Source organism: Pezoporus flaviventris, unplaced genomic scaffold (assembly GCF_033815535.1).
Source record: "Pezoporus flaviventris isolate CSIRO_AGI_PZ_B2104156 unplaced genomic scaffold, CSIRO_AGI_Pfla_v1 ptg000125l, whole genome shotgun sequence".
Taxonomy (NCBI): domain Eukaryota; kingdom Metazoa; phylum Chordata; class Aves; order Psittaciformes; family Psittacidae; genus Pezoporus; species Pezoporus flaviventris.
In genome coordinates, this window is record NW_026892673.1 from 582,910 (window position 1) to 602,755 (window position 19,846).

A 19,846-nucleotide genomic window follows, 5' to 3' on the forward strand; every position below is an offset into this window, starting at 1 on the left:
GGGCCTGGATATACTTGGTGGGTAATGCGGGAAGATGGGGAAGTCCGATGTATACCTCAAGGGGATGTGATTTTAGGCGAAAACAGCCAGTGAACTCAATTGTATGCCGTTGCCTGCTGTGTAATGCTTTTATAGCCCATCAACTAGATGTCTCCAGGTCACCAGCGACTGGCCCTGACTTCCCTCCAGCCATCATCCCAACAGAGAATGAACTTGGAACATCATGGACCGAATGCACTCGGCAGCATTATAGGGATTGGTCCATGCACTAAGAAAATGATTTTTTCGTCTTGGTCTGTATGTATATGGATGTATATATGTGGGAGAGCGATGGTGTATTGAAAATGTGGGATCTGAGCACGACGTGAATGGTATGGAATAAGGGGTGGATAATGTCCTGGGTTCAGCAGTAGCAGTCATGTTTTTTCCTTTGTGTTAACTGGTGCAGTGCTGTGTTTTGACTTCTAGTTTGAGAACAGTGTTGGTGAAGCCAATGTTTTCGGTTGTTGCTAAGTGATGTTTACCCTGACCAAGGACTCTGTGAGGCTCATGCTCTGCCAGGGAGGAGGGGAAGCTGTGAGGAAGCAGAGACGGGGCGCCTGACCCGGGCTAGCCGGGGAGGTATTCCATACCACAGCACGTCATGCCCGGGGTGGGGGGTAACTGGGAGTTACCCGGAAGGACACGGGCTTCCGGGTGGGACTCGTTTCTTGGCCGGTGGTATCGTATTCTCTTCTCTTGTTATTTTCCCTTATCATTGTTTTAGCTGATAGTAGCGGTGGTGATTTGTTGCTGGACTGTTCTTGTCTCAACCCGTAGGAGTTGCACTCTCTCGATCCTCCTCCCCGTTCCTCCGGGAGCGGGGAAGGGGAGAGCCCCGGTGCGGGGGGGGGAGACGGACACGGACCTCGATTGTTGTCAGCTCAGCACCACTCACTGGGAGTGAGTGAACAAGTTACCTGACTGGGCACCACTCACTGGGAGTGAGTGAACAAGTTACCTGACTGGGTTTAAGCCACGACACAGTCTTAAACATTAGAGTCTTCAATACTGTCTTGTAAGAAACCCTCTTTATCTATAATTTACCCAGCTTAACACACACCTGACTTCTAGCTGAAAGAAAGGGCTTTGGTTTTAAAAAGAACAGGATTTAGATAGCTGTGAGAACTTCATGCAAGTTAATGTCTGAAACTAGCCTGTGAGACTGCACTTCCCCAGCACCACAGGCAGTAATGTCTATCCTTCCAAACATTTCATTAACAAGTCCTAACCCCCCCCCCAAAAAAAAACAACACCACCCCCAAACACACAACCCCTTTCTTAGCATGCTAACTCATTCCTTTTGTAGGCTTCCATATGCCCTCCAATAAAAGGCAAAAGGGTCTGACCTGCTGGCAAGCAGAACTTGCTTTTCCTTTTGGATAATGTACACTGCAAGTAATTGCAAAGCACCTATTTGATTTTCAGCAATAGCGTGAAATCATAAGGATGGGGGAGCTTGGAGGGAACCATGGCCACTGTGGATCACAGACACTCATTTCAGAGATACACGAGCACCAAAGAAAGCTAGTTCTATGTTCCAAGATTTAGGAAAATAAAGCAGGGACTCCTGCATAGATTAGAGATGACATACAAAAAAAAAATAAAAATCACCCAATATAAGGTAGGCAAAGGAAATGGTACTCACATTTCACTGAGTTAATTGCAAAAAATGCTGCTTAGAAGTGGTGGAGAAAGTTTCCTGTTACTGAAGCCTCATCACACACAAGAAACATTTAGTGTTTTGGAATGAGTAGCTACGAAAATATTTTGCCTTTTCATCATCAATTCCTACAGCGAGATGTTTTTCAAAACAAGGTGCCTGATGCACTAAACTTTCCACTGCCAGAAGTAAGTTCAAGCACACAAGCCCTCAGAGGACATATGCTGGAGTACATGGGAGCAATGTGGAATAAAATCTGAAGCTGCATCCAAGTTTGCCATTCAGACAGCTTTTTCTCCACAACTCCTCAAAATATTCTTGTTCATGAGGAAAGAACACTACTAGTCATTTAAGTACAGCAACACAATTATATAAGATTGAAAGCCATTCAGGCTGCTAGGAGCTTAAAGTGCTTTATGTTCACACCGAGACATGCCCTCCTTGCAGATATTCTGCATAAAGGCCAAGATGCTCACAAAACTTACCAGCTCTTTAAGAACATCAATTAAGACCTCCACATTCCAGGTATGGGCTTGTGCTCCATCACTTTTATCTTTCCCATCACTCCAAATCCCACTGCCAGGAGCCGAAATAGACTGCAAGTTAAATACACTCCATCAAATACTAGGTAAGAATAAAGCAGTCTCAAAAGCTCCTAGCTACATAATTCCCAGCACTATAAAGGCAAAAAGTTCAGACCAGTAATGTCACCAGTTGCACACAACCGAGAATCTTTCATTCAAGAATGTGTTCTAGACATTTTCAGCAGAACAGTTAGACTTGTAAGTGTTGAATAGTAAAAGCAAGTCTTGAACTACTAGAGAACAGCATTTTAACTCCTCATTATCTGCTGATTAAAATATATCTAAGCCCAACAGGTCACTCACTTGTAATGGAATACCATCCGTCAACCCCGAATGAGTTCGAGCCATCATCCCCAAAACCCTGGCAACCTGGGCAGCCGTGACTTCCCGAACACCAAACTGCATGATTATGTTGCGACATTCTTCCATGCTAAGATATAAAAAAAACAAACAAAAAAAAAACAAACAAATAAAAACACACAAAAACCCAGGGAGATCTTAATTCAAAAGCAGGTTTCACTATGGCACAACATAAGACAGACCAAAACAAGACCTGTAAGTATGGTTGGGAGAAACTAATCACAAACTTAAGTACAACCATTCACTCAGCCTCAGTCACATTAGTCAAATGATCCAATATAATAAAATTCCATGAGAAGCAAGAAGAGAAATTCAGTAGAAGCTCCATGCAGTTATTTAAATGAAACATGCTGTGCCATGTATTCAGTTCAAAGCTAGGTCGACTTAAGTGACAGCAAGAGATGTTTCACAGGCTATGCTCTGTCAAAGCAAAAGCACAGGGTAGGTTTAGCAGTTTGCTGTTAGAAACACTTCCATGCATTGACCTGTTACACAGCTTCAGAGAGTGAAGTTTTTGCTAGCTAAAAGTAAAACAAAGGCTTTGAGAATGCATGTTCAAACCAATGACATGCACTGTTCGAAAGATAAGCTGTGAAAGTATGGACGCCTTCCGGTCTGGTGCAAGGCCAGGTGTCTCTGAGCAGAGGTTGCTAACAAAAAAACTTTGAGGAGCCCCAAAAGCAAACAATGAGCAGATGCTGAAGTTTCAATTTTAGAACTGAAAGCCCTTTTTTGCAATGCATTTCACTTTGTGAACACTTCTTTAGGCCAACAAGATGCATACAGCATCAGTACAGATAACATATGCCTCCTAAAGCAGTGTTTAACAAAGGAAAACTTTCAACATCTTCCAACACATTTATATTGTGTTTCTTCATTTCCCTATTTGAGCAGAAACTTATGTGAAAAAACAGATTTTATCACCTCCCCAAAAGTAGTCACTAGTCTTTAAAATACATTTAGTTCTCTTAGCTTATGCTTCTTAAATGGATCTTCCTAAAAACCAAACAAACAAAAAAAAACACCAAAACACACACCCCACAAAAAAAAAAAATAATAATAATAAAAACACCAAACAACCAAACAAAAAAACAACCAAACAAACAAAAAAAAAAACCACCACACAACACATTAGGTTCATATTGAGGGCTAAGACTAAGGCCCCCATCAAAACCAGCCACAGGCTTGCAGGCTCCTGTTACCACTACCATTATTAGAGCACTCCTAAATCCTTAAAAACAGCATTCAGAAATTGAGCTGGATTTGTGCAGACAGTAGGTATACAGCAGGAAAGACATTCAATATATAATGAATAATGTAATACAGCCAAATTAACTCTTCGATAGAAAGCTTCGAAGTAGTCTAGCTTCTCATACTTTTCTAGTAACTATTCCAACCTGCATATAAACAAATAGCCCATATAACACAATACTTATGCCATATGCAAAGCTCTTCAGTCCTACTGAGGCCACACCTGCAAACCCATGGGGTTCTGTACATGACAGCCCATTTTGCATGGCTCCAGCAAGTCCAAGTGACAGCTTCCCATCTAACATTTCAGATTAGGGGCACAGAGCAAGAATATGGAACACTATTGAAGACGTGGGTCATGTATTCCTACAAACATATGTGCAGATCCAGGGTGAGTTTAAGAGCTGTATTTTACCAAAATAAGCCTAAGCAGGGAAAGACACAGCTGTGAAGATACTCTAGCATTTCACTATCATAATTAGATCCTACAGCTACAAATGATCTCAGTCATACTGTCTACCACACTGATCAAACCCCAGTACAAACAGAAAGCTGCTGCTGGCCAACTCTTGAAGCAAGACTATTACATTCAGCTCTCCTGTAACCCGTTTCATATGAAAAGGGAGCTAAGAGCAGCCTGGCACAAAAAGCAAAGTTCTTCCAAAGATCTAGTAAGATTTAGTTGGGATTTATTCTGCCTACCCACTTTGGTTTTACTTAAAACAAGAAAGGGCAATTGTCAAATTCTTATAAAACCTTCATGAAGAATTTGAATACCTTTACCTAGCCCTTCTCATGACAAAATGCTACACAATCTCAACAGACATGCTACACACATTAGAAGAAAGCAAAATATAAAACAGGAATTAAAACAAGAGACCTCACAATACTCAATGAGGTTCCAGTTATTTTAGTACTGCAAGTGTTCTTTACCCTTTGTCTCAAGAAACAAGAAGGAAAACCACCACCACACAAGATGCCTACAAACCTGGTACAAAAGCCATAGCCAACTTCTTGCATGAAATCTGCCAGAGAACTCTCCATTATGGTTTTGGCTATCCCTCCAGAATCGGCCAGGATCCTGTCCATTAGAATGTCCTGTTTTTCAGGGTATAGAAGTGGTGAAAGCACCACAGGACAACACTCCTGGGGAAAATCTGAAGGCAAGAAAAAAAAGTGTCAAAAAAAAAAAACAGAACACTAGTTGCATGCAAGTGACTTTGAAATAATTTGACTGCTGTGCTAGTTTCCCCACTGATGCAGAAATCAAGAGGGCACTCACTCATGCAGCATCCCTCCATCCCACCTCCTCGTTCTCTACAGGCACTTGAATATTCATAGAATAGTTTGGGTTGGAAGGGACCTTAAAGCTCATCCAGTTCCAAACCCCTGCCACAGGCAGGGACACCTTCCACTAGACAAGGTTGCTCCAAGCCCCGTCCAACCTGGCCTTGAACATTGCCAGGGATGGGGCAGCCACAGCTACTCTGGACAACCTGTGCCAAGGCCTCACCACCCCCACAGGGAAGAATTTCTTCCTAATATCTGATCTAAATCTTCCCTCTGTTAGTTTAAAGTCATTCCCCATCCTGTCTCTATAGGCCCTTGTATTCCTAGAGAATAAGAACATAGAATAGACTGGGTTCCCACAGAGTCAACTGCAGCTGCCCAAAAGGGCTAATAGCAAGTTTAGAACTGGATTGTCAGTAACAGCAGTTATAAACAAAAACAAAAAACAAACTGAGCACAGAGCAAGAAACAACACAAGTAGGACAGTAAAAGCTTCTCCTCCAACTCAGGAAGTATTAGGAAACAAAGGACCTGCTATTGAGTCTAAGAAGTCTAGGCAATCTAAACCAGGCACTTGGCATGAAAAGAGAGAATGCTCCCTTCTTCCTCCCTGGGAAGCAAAGTCTAAGGGAGACACAGTAACAAGAGAACCAGATGTGTGGGTGGGAGTTCAGTCCACAGTGGAAAGCAGCAAAGACACCTCATGGGTGGGCTTTCCTGAAACAGCATTATCCTTAGTTAAGGTGAAGCATAATGTCTCCATACTCTTTGAAGACACTCAGATAAGAGTTCCGAATTTCCCAAAACAAAGTTGGGGGGAATTACAGAAGCTAATACACTAAATCTTCATTTAAGTATAACTTCTTAGTTAATACTTCAACAAAAAATAAATATTTTGCTCTTGTATAAGGGGTGCCTTGCTCTAGGTCTGGAGAGAGCCAGGGAGTGGGACCAGTTAAATCCAGTTAGTTTCTGAAGTCCCATTCCTTATTCTGATGGGTTTACAGCAAACACTGTTTCAGAAAGGAAGACACTACCCCTGCCATCACAAGGACCATGGTAGCTTCCAGGACATGAACCAGTTTTATTCAAAAGCACTTCCCTCCCTGTGCTAGTGTTTCCTCATAGATCTGCACCCAATATACACAACCCAGTGCTTAAAATATACTATACCTGTTTGAAATGTTTGTTCCTTATGCTGTAAGGAGCTCAAGTTTTTCAACTACCTTGCACTGAGTTGCTTTAAGTTAAATCTACAAATACCATCCCCCACAAGCATAGATTCAAATATCCCCTACTTAATACTGATTTATCACTCCTCAGAAAAACCAAACATGATACCACATTACTGCTCATTGAAATAAAATCCAGTACGTTATGCCAGGACAGTGGAATTTTTCTGTCAGTTGATAGAGTTCTGAAAACGTACAAGCTCCCCACCATCCGTAACATACTGCACTGGCAGTAAGTTACAAAAATCCATTTCAAAGTTTGCATTTAGTCAGGCTTCCTGACAACCACCACACTTACCTCTACGTAATGTTTTGAGGAAAGCGTCAATCTGTTCCTGTCCTACCCCAAAGGCTCCCTTCTGCCCAAAAAGGAGATGAGAGAGAAGAAGGTGCAGGACCTCTATTGCAATATCTTGGAAGCCACCTCCTTGACTTCCACTGACGTCCGCGTCAACGTAAGAGCGCAAAAGATCCGGGAGTTTCTGTTTGATAAACTGGGCAGCTTTTGAAGACAAAAGAGGCAAGAATCAAAACCTGAATTTCTTTTTAACATGAAGACTCTTTTTAGCTAGGTACTGTTCTCTTAATCCGAGTTTGTTTACTGCAAGCCACAACAGTTAAGAGTTAAACAGAAGTCTTAACCCATACCTCAGAACTCAAATATTACTGGACAGCTAAAAGAAAATACCACAGTACCTCAATATGATTCATTATCTAGCAAGTCATTCATGGAAGAAACCTTCAATTTCATATAAGACAAGGTGACTGTGCTATCTACTGCCCCTCTCAAAATGGTGTTAGACTCAAATGGCACTACTAATTGCAAGGCCTTGCATGACTCAGGTCACGCAGACACACATCTATCCTTCTCTCTAGACAGCTCAACGACTTAAAAAGAAAATGCGTCCCTGCTGCAGTACTTCAGAAACTTCACTTACCAAAACCTCGTAGATCTGAGCTGAAAGAGTTCAGTAAAGCAAGACCAAAAATCACCTACAAACAAGAATGAGTATCACAGTAAGGGGACATCATCCTTGCTAACAAGCTTAGTCAAAAAACATTAAAGTATTTTCAAAATAAGTGTTCACCTACCTCTTGAACCTTACTTAGTTTGATGACTTTACTCAATTGGGCAAATAAGTGGGGTGAAGGCTTTAGACTCTGAAATAGACAAGAAGAGTTAAATGGAAGCCGTTATGAAATTAGTGTCTATTGAAATGCAGCAGTCTATCCAGAGTTCATTTGTATATCTGTAATATTAGGAACTCTTCTGCTGTAGGTTACCACAAAGTTTATGTGGCTAAACATACATCTTTGGAACTACTTTTAGATACATCTAAACTAAAACCTTCTTCTGCATATCCCACTCTTCCACTATCAAACCATTATCATGGCTTTGATATTGAAAGAGAAGCACTGATGAATTATTTTGGTCCTTGCTACCACAAACAAGCCATAAACTACTAGCCTTAGATTAAGCTTTAAAATTAGTTTGCAGCCATTCCAAGTGATTAACTCGCTCTGTTTAACAAATCCAACTTGGGGACAATCTAAATTTTTTGAAGACTTAAGTGCAACCTATCTTAGCCATAAAAAAACAACCCAGGAAAAACCCAAGGTAAAACCAGCTGGTTTCCTACAGACAAATTCACTGCAGTTACTGAAACTGGGATCCCCTTCAAGAAACACAAACCTTCTGATAGTGCAATGGATTGTCAACGGCGTAGGACAGCGTCGAGATAAAGTTTGGTTTTGTAACCAGCAACAAACACTCCTGGATCAGAAACTGAGTCTGAAAAGAACAAGATAACTTGAAAACCCTCACATTGCTTCATAACAGGACAATAAAACATAGCTTCTACTGTCCACTGCATACAGTAAAATTAAACAAAGATAAGGTCTTTTTAACTGCACAAATTCTCATTAATGGTAAAGTTTTTTATTCCAGTTTTTTTCAGGTTTGGTTAGTTTTCCCTTTTAAGACTAAGTGATCAAACAACCTCTATCATATGTGCAATATTTCATTTTCTGCAAGCATCTTCCCACATAGCAAAAGACAATCTAAGAATATTTGATTCCCATTTATGAGCTAAAAAGCCTGGGGCAAAAAGGCTTAGAGGATGAACACACACCTGAGAGGACACCAGAAGTGTCAGTTAGGGGAATTGGACAAAGTTTTAAAAAACAAAGAAAGACTTTAAAAATAGAGCAATGCACATGCTGGAAAAAGCAATTGTACTGAAGTAAAATTGTATTGGTTTTCCAGATCAAGCAACTGTAAGAGTCAGATACCAACAATTTGTTGTCTTCTGACTAAGGACCAGCAAAACATGCTTGCAGTTCAAAGGCCACAGACCACAAAAAAAGTTAGCTTAAAGCTACTAAAAGATCACCTGCTACAAGCCCAAGAGTGTTGCATCCCAACTAGAAGGGAGTGCAGCAGGAGGGCCAGGAGACCTCCTTGGATGGATAAGGAGTTGCTAAGGAAAATTCAAAGGAAAAAAAAGAGGCTTATAAAAGGTGGAAGCAAAGACAGCCAGCCTGGGAAGAATACAGGGATGTTGTCCGGGAAGCTCAGGACCAGGTTAGGAAAGCTAAGGCCCAGTTAGAGTTAAATTTGGCTAGGGATATTAAGGATAACAGGAAGGGATTCTATAGGTACACTGCAAATAAAAGACAGACTAGGGACAATGTGGGCCTTCTCTGGAAGCTATCAGGAGAACTGACTACACAGGATTTGGAGAAGGCTGAGGTTCTGAATGACTTCTTTGCCTCGGTCTTCACAGACAAAGGCTCTGACCACACCACCCAAGTCTTGGAAGGCAGACACGGGGACTGTGAGAATGAAGACTTTAGGCCCACTGTAGGAGAGGATCTGGTTCAAGACCATCTTAAAAACCTGAACGTGCACAAGTCCATGGGACCTGATGAAATCCAACCACAGGACCTGAAGGAGCTGGCGAATGAAGCTGCTAAGCCACTATCCATCATATTTGAAAAATCATGGCAGCCAGGTGAAGTTCCCGATGACTGGAAAAAAAGGAAATATAACCCCCATTTTCAAGAAGGGGAAAATGGATGACCCAAGGAATTACAGACCAGTCAGTCTCACCTCTGTGCCTGGCAGAATCTGGGAGCAGATTCTCCTGGAAGGTATGCTAAGGCATATGAAAAATAAGGTGCTTGGTGACAGCCAGCATGGCTTCACTACGGGGAAATCCTGCCTGACCAATTTGGTGGCCTTCTATGATGGGGCTATGGAACTGATGGACAAGGGCAGAGCAGTTGATGTCTTCTACCTGCACTTGTGCAAAGCATTCGACACTGTCCCACACAACATCCTTCTCTCTAAATTGGAGAGACATCAATTTGATATGTGGACCACTCAGTGGATAAAGAACTGGCTGGATGGCTGCTCCCAAAGAGTTGCAGCCAATGGCTCAATGTCCAGCTGGAGACCAGTAATGAGTGGTGTCCCTCAGGGATCAGTGTCAGGACCAGTCTTGTTCAACATCTTTGTCCGTGACATGGACAGTGGGATTGAGGGCGCCCTTAGCAAGTTTGCTGATGACACCAAGCTGTGTGGTTCAGCTGATACGATGGAGGGAATGGATGCCATCCAGAGGGACCTTGACATGCTTCTGAGGTGGGCTGAGGCCAGCCTCATGAAGTTTAACCATGCCAAGTGCAAGGTCCTACACCTGGGTCAGAGCAATCCCAGGCACAGCTACAGGTTGGGCAGAGAAGAGATTCAGAGCAGCTCTGCAGAGAAGTACTTGGGGGTTTTGGTCAATGAGAAACTTAACATGAGCGGCAGCGTGCGCTCACTGCCCAGAAAGCCAACCTTATCCTGGGCTGCATCAAAAGGAGCGTGACCAGCAGGTTGAAGGAAGTGATCCTGCCCCTCTACTCTGCTCCTGTGAGACCTCACTTGGAGTATTGTGTACAGTTCTGGTGTCCTCAACATAAAAAGGACAAGGAACTGTTGGAACAAGTCCAGGGGAGGGCCACGAGGATCATCAGGGAACTACAGCACCTCCCATATGAAGAGAGGCTGAGAAAGTTGGGGCTGTTCAGCCTGGAGAAGAGAAGGCTGCATGGAGACATCATAGCAGCCTTCCAGTATCTGAAGGGGGCCTATAAGGATGCTGGGGATGGACTATTCATTAGGGACTGTAGTGATAGGACAAGGGGTAACAAGTTAAAACTTAAACAGGGGAAGTTTAGACTGGATATAAGGAAGAAATTCTTTACTGTAAGGGTGGTGAGGCACTGGAATGGGTTGCCCAGGGAAGTTGTGAATGCTCCATCCCTGGCAGTGTTCAAGGCCAGGTTGGACAGAGCCTTGGGTGACATGGTTTAGTGTGAGGTGACCCTGTCCATGGCAGGGGGGCTGTAACTAGATTATCTTAAGGTCCTTCCCAACCCTAACTATTCTATGATTTTACTACCTCTAACCTGCCTTCATGCTTAAATCTTATTGCAGATTTTTAACAACCAAACCTAATAAGCAGATACCTCAGTACAAACTGTACCTGATGAAAATCTTTGCCACTGCTTTTACCATCGCCACTGAAATCCACATGCGAGAATAGGCAGCGTAGTAAATGCCTGTCTGCCTCAGGACCGTGCCTATTCACAATCTGGAAAAGAAAAACCCAAACCATAACTTGGTAGTAAATAGTCATTACAGAGCAAGATCTGGGTCTAGTCCTGTGAACACATCAGTACTTCTAGTGGTTAAGTCATGTACAATTTTAACAAAGCTGCTAAGAATGTTCCTTTTTGCTCAGTAACCTTAGAAACCAAGTCATTAACCCTATTTGCAAATTAAAAGTATAAACCAAGAGATTAAAAAAAAGGATCTAGACATGAGTCATTGACACAGAAGCCATGCATTTCATGGGTAGTATTTTTAAAAAAAAAAGTAAAAGGGGTTTTCAAGAAACCTAGAGAAGGATTTCAAGCTTCTCTGATAGCAAAGCAGCCCAGAACCCACACAGTGCCATGGCCTCACTTTTTACTACAGCTACAGTGCCTAAATGCAGGAGTACAGCCATGGAACAGCCTGCACCTCTGTGCTATGCCTGTGTAGCAGGAATTTATCCCAGAGCCAAGCCACCACACAGCATCTCCACAGATCTTTGAGGCAGCTTCTGCATTGTCTCCTGATCATGACTGACTTGACTGCCGTTACTCCAGGGTCTTTTAAAACATAAGGGAATACTACACAAGAAGTGTTTCCTGCCATCTAAAGATAAAAAGCTCATCTCAAACTTGCTTATTAGCAAGCTTTTAAAAAAAAAAAATAAAATAAAATGCCAGAGGCTGAACACCTGCAGCTAAGACTTTTTACTAAGTCTTTTCCCTGTCATTTTGCTCATTCAACCAAATTCTACACCTCAGTCAGAAAGGTATGATCTGCATATTTGTTAATTTGCAACACCTATCACTCATCACTACATCTTAACAGCATTACATCTTTGCTAGCATCCCCTGTCATTTGCCTCAAGTTTAACTCTTGACTACAGACCAGGTCAGCTTTGTCTGAAGTATCTTCAGGATGTTTCAGTGCTTATTAACTTCTTTAAATCTCATCTAACACAACAGCATTCCTTGTTTTTAATAAAACCCATACTGACAGAAATTTGATGTCACAATCACCAGCAGCTTGCCTCTTTTGTCTAAAGAGTACAGCTAACATCAAATCCAACCTTTATTGGCAAGTTTTTCGCCATTGCTCCCCCAGGACAGACACAACATGTGCCAGCACAAACCAGCAGCTCTGCATGTGCACTGACTGCCTCCACCAAGTCCACTACCTCACCCATATCCTTGTTTGCCAGTAGCTTCTTTGTGCAAAAAGATTCTGCGTGCTCCAGCTCTGCTGTTTCTGATTGTTCCCATCACAATTCCTCTACAGTTACCTGACGCTATGTTTCCCTTTCCCTCTCAGCCTGCTTATTCCAGTGCCTGCCAACTTATGTTCCGCTGGAAAGAAACATCCGAGTTGGATATAGCTCTGCTTCTTGACCAGAGGCTTGTGGTACATCAATCTAGAGTAAAGAGCCCACTCCAGTTATGCTCAGCGCTGCCTTTGAAAGCGGCCATCCCCCATGATTAGGTAGGAAGATGCTCAGAATGGTGCAAAAGCCAGTAAAACTGAATGGACAGCAAGGTCTACTGGTTAGCTCAGGCTTCAGAAAACAGACAATTTGTTGAGGCAATCCCAGTTAAATATGTAGATTTGATGTGGTAACAAGAGTGGCATGAAGCTGGAGTAATCTCTTAGGGAACTACTTGGTGCTATGACCAAAATTAATTCATCATAGCAGATGGACAGAGACAAAAGCTGTACGTGCTAAAGCCATCAATGCAACTTTTCTGCATCAGAATTATGTTGCTTCCTTGCACAGAAATAACTTCAAAAGGATAATAATTAAAAAGTTTATATATAAGGAAGAGGGAAAGAGAAGGCTTGAAGTGCAGTATAGCATCTTTCAACTCTAACTACATTCACATAAAAGCTTTTCCAGGGGACAGGAATGAGAATTGCTAGCTTTCCTGTAGAGAGAGATAAAAATCATAGAATCACAGAATGGCTTGGGTTGGAAGGGACCTTAAAGATCATCCAGTTCCAACCCCCTGCTCACAGATGGTGAGACACAACTTCTTAAGATCTCATCTCAGTCTCCCCTCTGTCAGGCTAAAGCCATTCCCCTTTATCCTGTCCCTACAGACCCTTGTCAAAAGCCCTCTCCAGATTTCCTATTCTTTAGGCACTGGAAGCTACTCTAAGGTATCCCTGGAGCCTTCTCATCTCCAGGCTGAGCAAGCCCACCTCTCTCAGCCTGTCTCCAGAACAGAGGTAGTCTTAAAGCATCACCTATGTTAAATGACTAATTAGAGCATGCTTAGGCAGAAATTAGTACCTCAAGCTTTGTCAGTGTTATGCTTGAGTGATACATGTAAATGCAATTGTGCTTAGATATAAGCTTTGTAAAACAATTACACCAAAAATTTATACCACTGTACTGTGAGACAGAGTTAAAGCATGCATACATAATCTCTTCATCTAAGAAAAAATTGTACTAGTAACCACAGAAGGAAAGTAGTACCAAGAAGTTAAAACAATAAAAAGGACAAGGTATCATGGAGATTTTAAGAGTTTAGTCTTGAAATCCTAGATCTGCCTTATAACCATACACAAAAGAGCCATTTCCACAGACCAGACTCCAGTCTCTCACCACAGTGAGCCTGATGTATGGCATGAAGGATAACAAACAATTGGTCCCCATTTTAGAGATCTATATTCCAAACGAATGGCAGATCAACCCTATCTTCTCACAGATCAATGTTTATTATTCTTTACCTAAAAGTGTGTAACAGATCTGCAAGTCATGCCTCAGTGACACCTTGCTGGACAAATGGGCTGTTGAAACCAATAGTGATCTCAGCTGAACTCCCTGCAAGCGCTTAACTTGCAAAAGCATGGAAACCTCACAAAGGTTACAAGAGACATATTCCATCTCCATGGCTTACCTGATCATTTTAAGCAGTGAATACTACTGAAATTACCCCCTTGCCTCAAGATAAGTAATGAAAGCACTTTTAAAGTCAGCTGTTCCTAGAAATTCACTCCGAATAACCCCTCTGGCCTCTTAATCTGATGCAAATCACTGCAGGACTGCACTGGGGGGGGGAATATTTAACTGGCCCAGCTGTCTGCTGGGAACTGAACTAAACCAGTTTCTAAAACAGACTCTGTAACATTCAATTCCTCCTAACCACTTCTCTGTGGATAATACTTTTCAGTCCATCCGGCTACTCAGAGCTGTTTTTAAAAAGGTCAGCTAAACCAGAATTCTTGCCCAGATCTTAAGATATTTGGGTTTCAGTCTGCAGTTACCCTGCCTGCCTCCTGAAAACCCAGGGCCCAGACAGTCAGCTTGGCTTCACCACCAAGCCACACTTCATCCAGCGAGATGAAGAACAAAAACGTTGCATCTGACAAAGTGAAAGCATTCAGACATTCAGATGTAGGTATCCACGTACTCATGCTTTCAGTGCAACAACTGAACAGTAAATGCATTTTTTCCTCCCTCTCCCAATCAGTGTTCTATGGAACGTCCAAAAGTTGAAAGATTTAACCTGAAAGAGTTGGGAAGGCTTTGGATACCACCCTCCAAGAGCAGCAAACCCTAATATTCAACTACAAACTTAATACTAGTCTCAGCTGAGCTGCTGTATTCCATGACCTGAAAGATGAAACCAACTGGAATATCAGAGACACAATCTGTGATTCTCAACACCACAAAAAACAGTGCACAGCAATACACATGAGATCACGGCAGAGCACAGTCCAAATGAGAAGAGAAACTCCATTTGACACTTCCAGAATTTCTTTTGTAGCACCATTAGTCTACTTACATGCTGTATTTCCTGCTGGCTGGCTCGGTAGTTTTTCTTGGTTAAATTGTCCACCAGGTAGCTGATTTGAGACAAGGCCAGTGAGAGCGAGTCAAGATTCATTGCTGGTTGGGGCAGAAGCAGGCAGCCGAGCCTGGCGCAAAATCACCATTATTCCCCTTTAGTCACCTCAGAGACAGGTTAATTCCCCCCCCCCCCCCCCCCCCGCTTAGCATCTATCTGGTTCTGTGTTACTGTTTTCAGCTCTTCTTTCTCAGTTGTCTTCCTCTGTTCTGAAACATGGCACCTGAAAGACAGTATCACATTAGATTTAAGTTCTGAAGTGTCCTGGGACATGAAGCAATATCACAGCTTTTTTTTTTGTTTTTTTGTTTCCAAGCTAACTTGGTAAAACAAGTAAATTAAAGTTTAACAAAGGAACTGGTAATACAGACATGACTGATAGTTTCACTTACACAAGTTGTTTGACATAACTACATCTACAAGGAAGTACTATAAAGTTTTCACAACACAAGCTTAGTTGTTTTCACAATACCTGACCACATTTACTGGTTTCTACATTTTGCCAGGCTTCAATAGCTAGTAAACAGCTCTCTAAGAACGACTACCTTTCCAATACTGGGAGAAAGAAGAAAATCATATGCAGAATGAATTAGATACCACACAGCAACAGGTCATAATCATTTAAAGCATCAATAACAAGTTTATTAAAAAAGTGCTTTTTAAGCATCTTTGCAATATTTTGCATTGACACCATCAAAATAGCATTGCACTCAACTGTACACACCAAAACAAATGATTGTGAATGAGTAACACACAGGGAACTGCAATAAACTAACCCTCACTTGGGGCTTATACTAAAACAGTTTTTTCCAGCTACAACAGCAGAACTTGCCAGATTAATAAATTTCTATGACAACAAAAAACTTGGCACTTGACATCTCGCCTGTGAAATTACAGATTGCCAATGCAATAAAATTGTATCCCAAAGCAAGTCCTGAATAATCAACAGTCTGAAGAGTCTCAAAGAAAGCTGTAAGCTGCTCTGAGAAGCAGCACTGTAATTTATCAGAGGTTGAAACAAGCTGGAGAGTCACTGTTTTGAAGCTCTACTTGATCAAAACACATAAGGTCACTAGGCTTTGTGCCAAGAGTCTGAAGATCCATTTTAGGATTAAAATTATTGCTTTACTGTCTTGGCTATACAGTCCATGATTTCTGCCTCATCATTGAGATGGATCACAGAGGTGATGTGTTAACTTAGCACATGTGACACTTAGGTCACATGAATTCAAAGCAGCCCCTGCAGCACTGTGGCTTTTCCAAAAAAAAAAAACAGTAGCAGCATGAAGGTGTGCTGAAGAGGCTGTGCTGCGCTGCATAGAATTTAAGAACTCTTCCCCTTCACACAAAGGTTTTTACTCTCTCACACTTAGAACTAAAGCTTATTTAACATCTGCCCACATTTTAAAACATCAGGAGCAGCAAATCCTATCGCAGGCAGTGAAGACTATTCTGCTCTTTGGAAAGTTTATTAGCTTAAATAAAAACGTGGGTAAAGTAGTTATAAGGGAAGTCAAATCATCAACAGACTTGCAGGCTTTCATCATGCCACAGAAACCCTTGTGTACTCCTAGAAGCTATGCAAGATCCTGCTTGTGCAGGAAAACCTGCATCCCATGAAAAAGACATTCTCAAGGGGGGTTATTGAAAGCATTTTTCAATGACAAGGCAGTTGTGCTCTGAAAGAATTTTAAAGTGTGTTCAAAACTGCAGCAAGAATTACGGAAAACTTCCTATTCTTTTGTATACCTCTGACAAGCTGCAATTCATTACCTTTATACACAGATTTAAAAGCCTACTGACTGAAACAGCTTCGTAGGAAGGAGGAGAGGCGCAAAAGTTAACAAGATTTCTCAATAGCACAGTACCGGAATTTATTTTATTTTTAATAACTCCATTCCTCTTTGAAATAATCCAGAAAGCGTCACTGGGCTTGGCAAGTACATACTTTCCAAGATGTTCTTACTGGCAAGGTTTAACATACCAGACCAATCTAAAGCTTCTGAAAAACAGTTAAAAATGAAGCAGATGTGTTGCAGAATGGCTCTAAGAGCAAGGCCATGGAGCCTTAGAGGCCTGTGTGAGCAAGGCAAGGGGCAGGCCCCACAGGTAACTGGATACCCGATGTGGGAGGAGAATGTGGAGGAAGCTGTGTGGGTCTAACCAATACTGTTGTGCCTAGGAGGAGTGGCTAAATACCACTCCTATATAAGTGAACTGCGTCACAAATAAAGTAGAAGCTTGCTTATCACCCATATTGGGTTGGCCTGTCTGCTTCTCCTCGCCGCTTACACAGATGGACCACTATGCCACAGTACTTGCACCTACCAAAGCCACCACAAGCAGCTAGAGCAAGAGGAATTCAGTCCCTGGGGGAGCACCAGATTTCAGCAGCCAGCCTGAAAAACTCAGGACAAAAACTCCAGCTTAGTCACTTCATTTATAAGGCAGCAACAGAAGTTTCAGAGTTCGCCTTTCAGGCCCTTAGGAAGAAACTCCACATTTCTCCAGGTATTGCTCCTCAGACTGATGCAAACAGCATAGCAATCACACCTAACCCACACAAGAAAAAAAACAACAACAAAAATCAAGTTTTTAGGTGCTGGAACCCTTGAGTTAGGCTCAGTCATGAGATGCTCCCTACTGCCACATATCACCCTACAGAGTATGGACACTGACCACCCCACCCCCCATCACCGTCACTGTTTTCTCCCAAGAAAAGCAGGACTACCATCTCAACATGCTTTAACTGGATGGATGCACGACAAGCTTTACCACTTTAACTGCAAAATCTGGCAGTGCTACTGAATAACCCAAGCCAGAGTCAAAATGGGATTTTCCCTTTCAAGGAAGCAGAACAAGAACCTGAGCAAACACAAAGAAAGAATCCAGGACACAATACAACAGCTAAAGGAAGCAGCTTCCTATTTATGTTCTAAATATATGGTTTGCACTGTACATATCCTGATACACATCAAAACCTGACAGCTCTCGAGAACCTAACAGCATTTCCAAGGTTCAAACAGTGCAATCTAACTTACAATTGTATATGAAATTGGAGTAATTCTGAGAGCCCTGTCTGGAAAGCAGAAGTCAGTCTCACCTCTGTGCCTGGCAAAATCTTGGAGCAGATTCTCCTGGAAGGCATGCTAAGGCACATGAAAAACAAGAAGGAGGTGATCCTGCCCCTCTATTCTGCTCTTGTGAGACCTCACTTGGAGTACTGGGCACAGTTCTGGTGTCCTCAACATAAAAAGGACATGGAACTGTTGGAACAAGTCCAGGGGAGGGCCATGAGGATCATCAGGGGACTCTCCCATATGAAGAGAAGCTGAGAAAGTTGGGGCCGTCCAGCCTGGAGAAGAGAAGGCTGCGTGGAGACCTTACAACAGCCTTCCAGTATCTGAAGGGGGCCTATAAGGATGCTGGGGAGGGACTCTTCATTAGGGTCTGTAGTGATAGGACAAGGGGTAAGGGGTTAAAACTTAAACAGGGGAAGTTTAGATTGGATGTAAGAAGGAAGTTCTTTACTGTGAGGGTGGTAAGGCACTGGAATGGGTTGCCCAGGAAGGTTATGAATGCTCCATCCCTGGCAGTGTTCAAGGCCGGGTTGGACAGAGCCTTGGGTGACATGGTTTGGTGGGAGGTATCCCTGCCCATGGCAGTGGGCCTGGAACTAGATGATCTTAAGGTCCTTTCTAACCATAACTATTCTATGATTCTAAGTGCACAGGTACCTCTCAGGTCATTCAATGTGAGGCTAAAATTCAATTACTACAGCACTGATTAAACAAGCTATGAATGCTATGCATATTTTTAGATGTGTATATTCTTAGTGAGAAAAAAATCTCCCTCCACTGGCCTCAACAATTCATCAAGCAGCTTCCAGTCCATAGGGAAACCCGCCATCTTCCCAGGTTCAGAAAAGGCAGCCCTTAGCCAGAGTTCAGGACAAAAATGCAGATTTGCTGACAAAATTAGCTACTTTCAACTACAGATCCTATGATACAGCCAAGGATTAAGCTAGGAAGCATGGGACTCAGAAGCCCTTACAATATTACCATTAAATATTGTTCAATACAGCTGATTTTTGAGACATAGAAAATATTTACCAAAATCTACACTGTTAAGCAGCCTCAAAGCTTTCTAAGGAAATCAACAGGCCATCTGCAAAAGATAGAATCATAGAATAGATAACGTTGGAAAAGGCCTTAAGATCATCAAGTTCCAACCCCCTGCCATGGGCAGGGACACCTCACACTAAACCATGCCACCCAGGGCTCTGTCCAACCCGGCCTTGAACACCATCAAGGATGGAGCATTCACAGCTTCCTTGGACAACCCATTCCAGTGCCTCACCACCCTTACAGTAAAGAACTTCTTCCTTATATCCAAGCTAAACTTCCCCTGTTTAAGTTTCAACCCGTTACCCCTTGTCCTATCACTACAGTCCCTAATGAAGAGTCCCTCTCCAGCATCCCTATAGGCACCCTTCAGATACTGGAAGGCTAAACCTGGCATCTATTTCAGTAGATTCTTTTCAACAGTTGGGTTATTAGAACATAAATATGATATATATTTTTAGGCAAGAATCCAAAATATCACGAAGTAGAATGGGCCAGTAATATATAATCAGCACTCAAATTTGACAAAAACACTCTAACCTGAAGCAGAGCGCTAGGAGTAACTAAGCCTTGCTGCTGAAGACAACAAATCTAAAGTCTTCCACAAATTCAGAAACAGCCTTACAAAGAAAGTAATTTCAAAATTACTTCAAGCTGAGCTTTAGATGCTCTGAGTATTTTGCAGAGGTAACTAACTACTCCCACTGGGTTTCAAAAGGCATGAATATTTTAGGCCACAGGTACTGCATGTCACCACAGGGCCTTCTCTTCTCCAGGCTGAACAGCCCCAACTTTCTCAGCCTATCTTCA

At 42.3% G+C, this 19,846-nt stretch overlaps 1 protein-coding gene across 13 annotated transcripts in view; it reads right to left on the minus strand.

Moving 5' to 3' along the window:
* LOC133282497 (CCR4-NOT transcription complex subunit 1-like) overlaps positions 1-19,846 on the minus strand; it is an 89,786-nt gene that overhangs the window by 65,595 nt on the left and 4,345 nt on the right. For 11 of the 13 annotated variants that reach the window (XM_061478494.1, XM_061478498.1, XM_061478490.1 and 8 more), the window contains exons 2-10: positions 14,850-15,135; positions 10,955-11,062; positions 8,113-8,211; positions 7,512-7,580; positions 7,358-7,412; positions 6,718-6,921; positions 4,886-5,054; positions 2,590-2,716; positions 2,188-2,298 (exon numbers count right to left, since the gene is read on the minus strand). In XM_061478494.1, the coding sequence (XP_061334478.1) occupies positions 2,188-2,298; positions 2,590-2,716; positions 4,886-5,054; positions 6,718-6,921; positions 7,358-7,412; positions 7,512-7,580; positions 8,113-8,211; positions 10,955-11,062; positions 14,850-14,951 (1,044 nt within the window). In that variant the 5' untranslated portion in view covers positions 14,952-15,135. Of the gene's footprint in view, positions 1-1,388; positions 1,614-2,187; positions 2,299-2,589; positions 2,717-4,885; positions 5,055-6,717; positions 6,922-7,357; positions 7,413-7,511; positions 7,581-8,112; positions 8,212-10,954; positions 11,063-14,849; positions 15,136-19,846 lie in introns of those variants that run through there. The other 2 variants (XM_061478493.1, XM_061478496.1) reach the window with 2 other exon arrangements.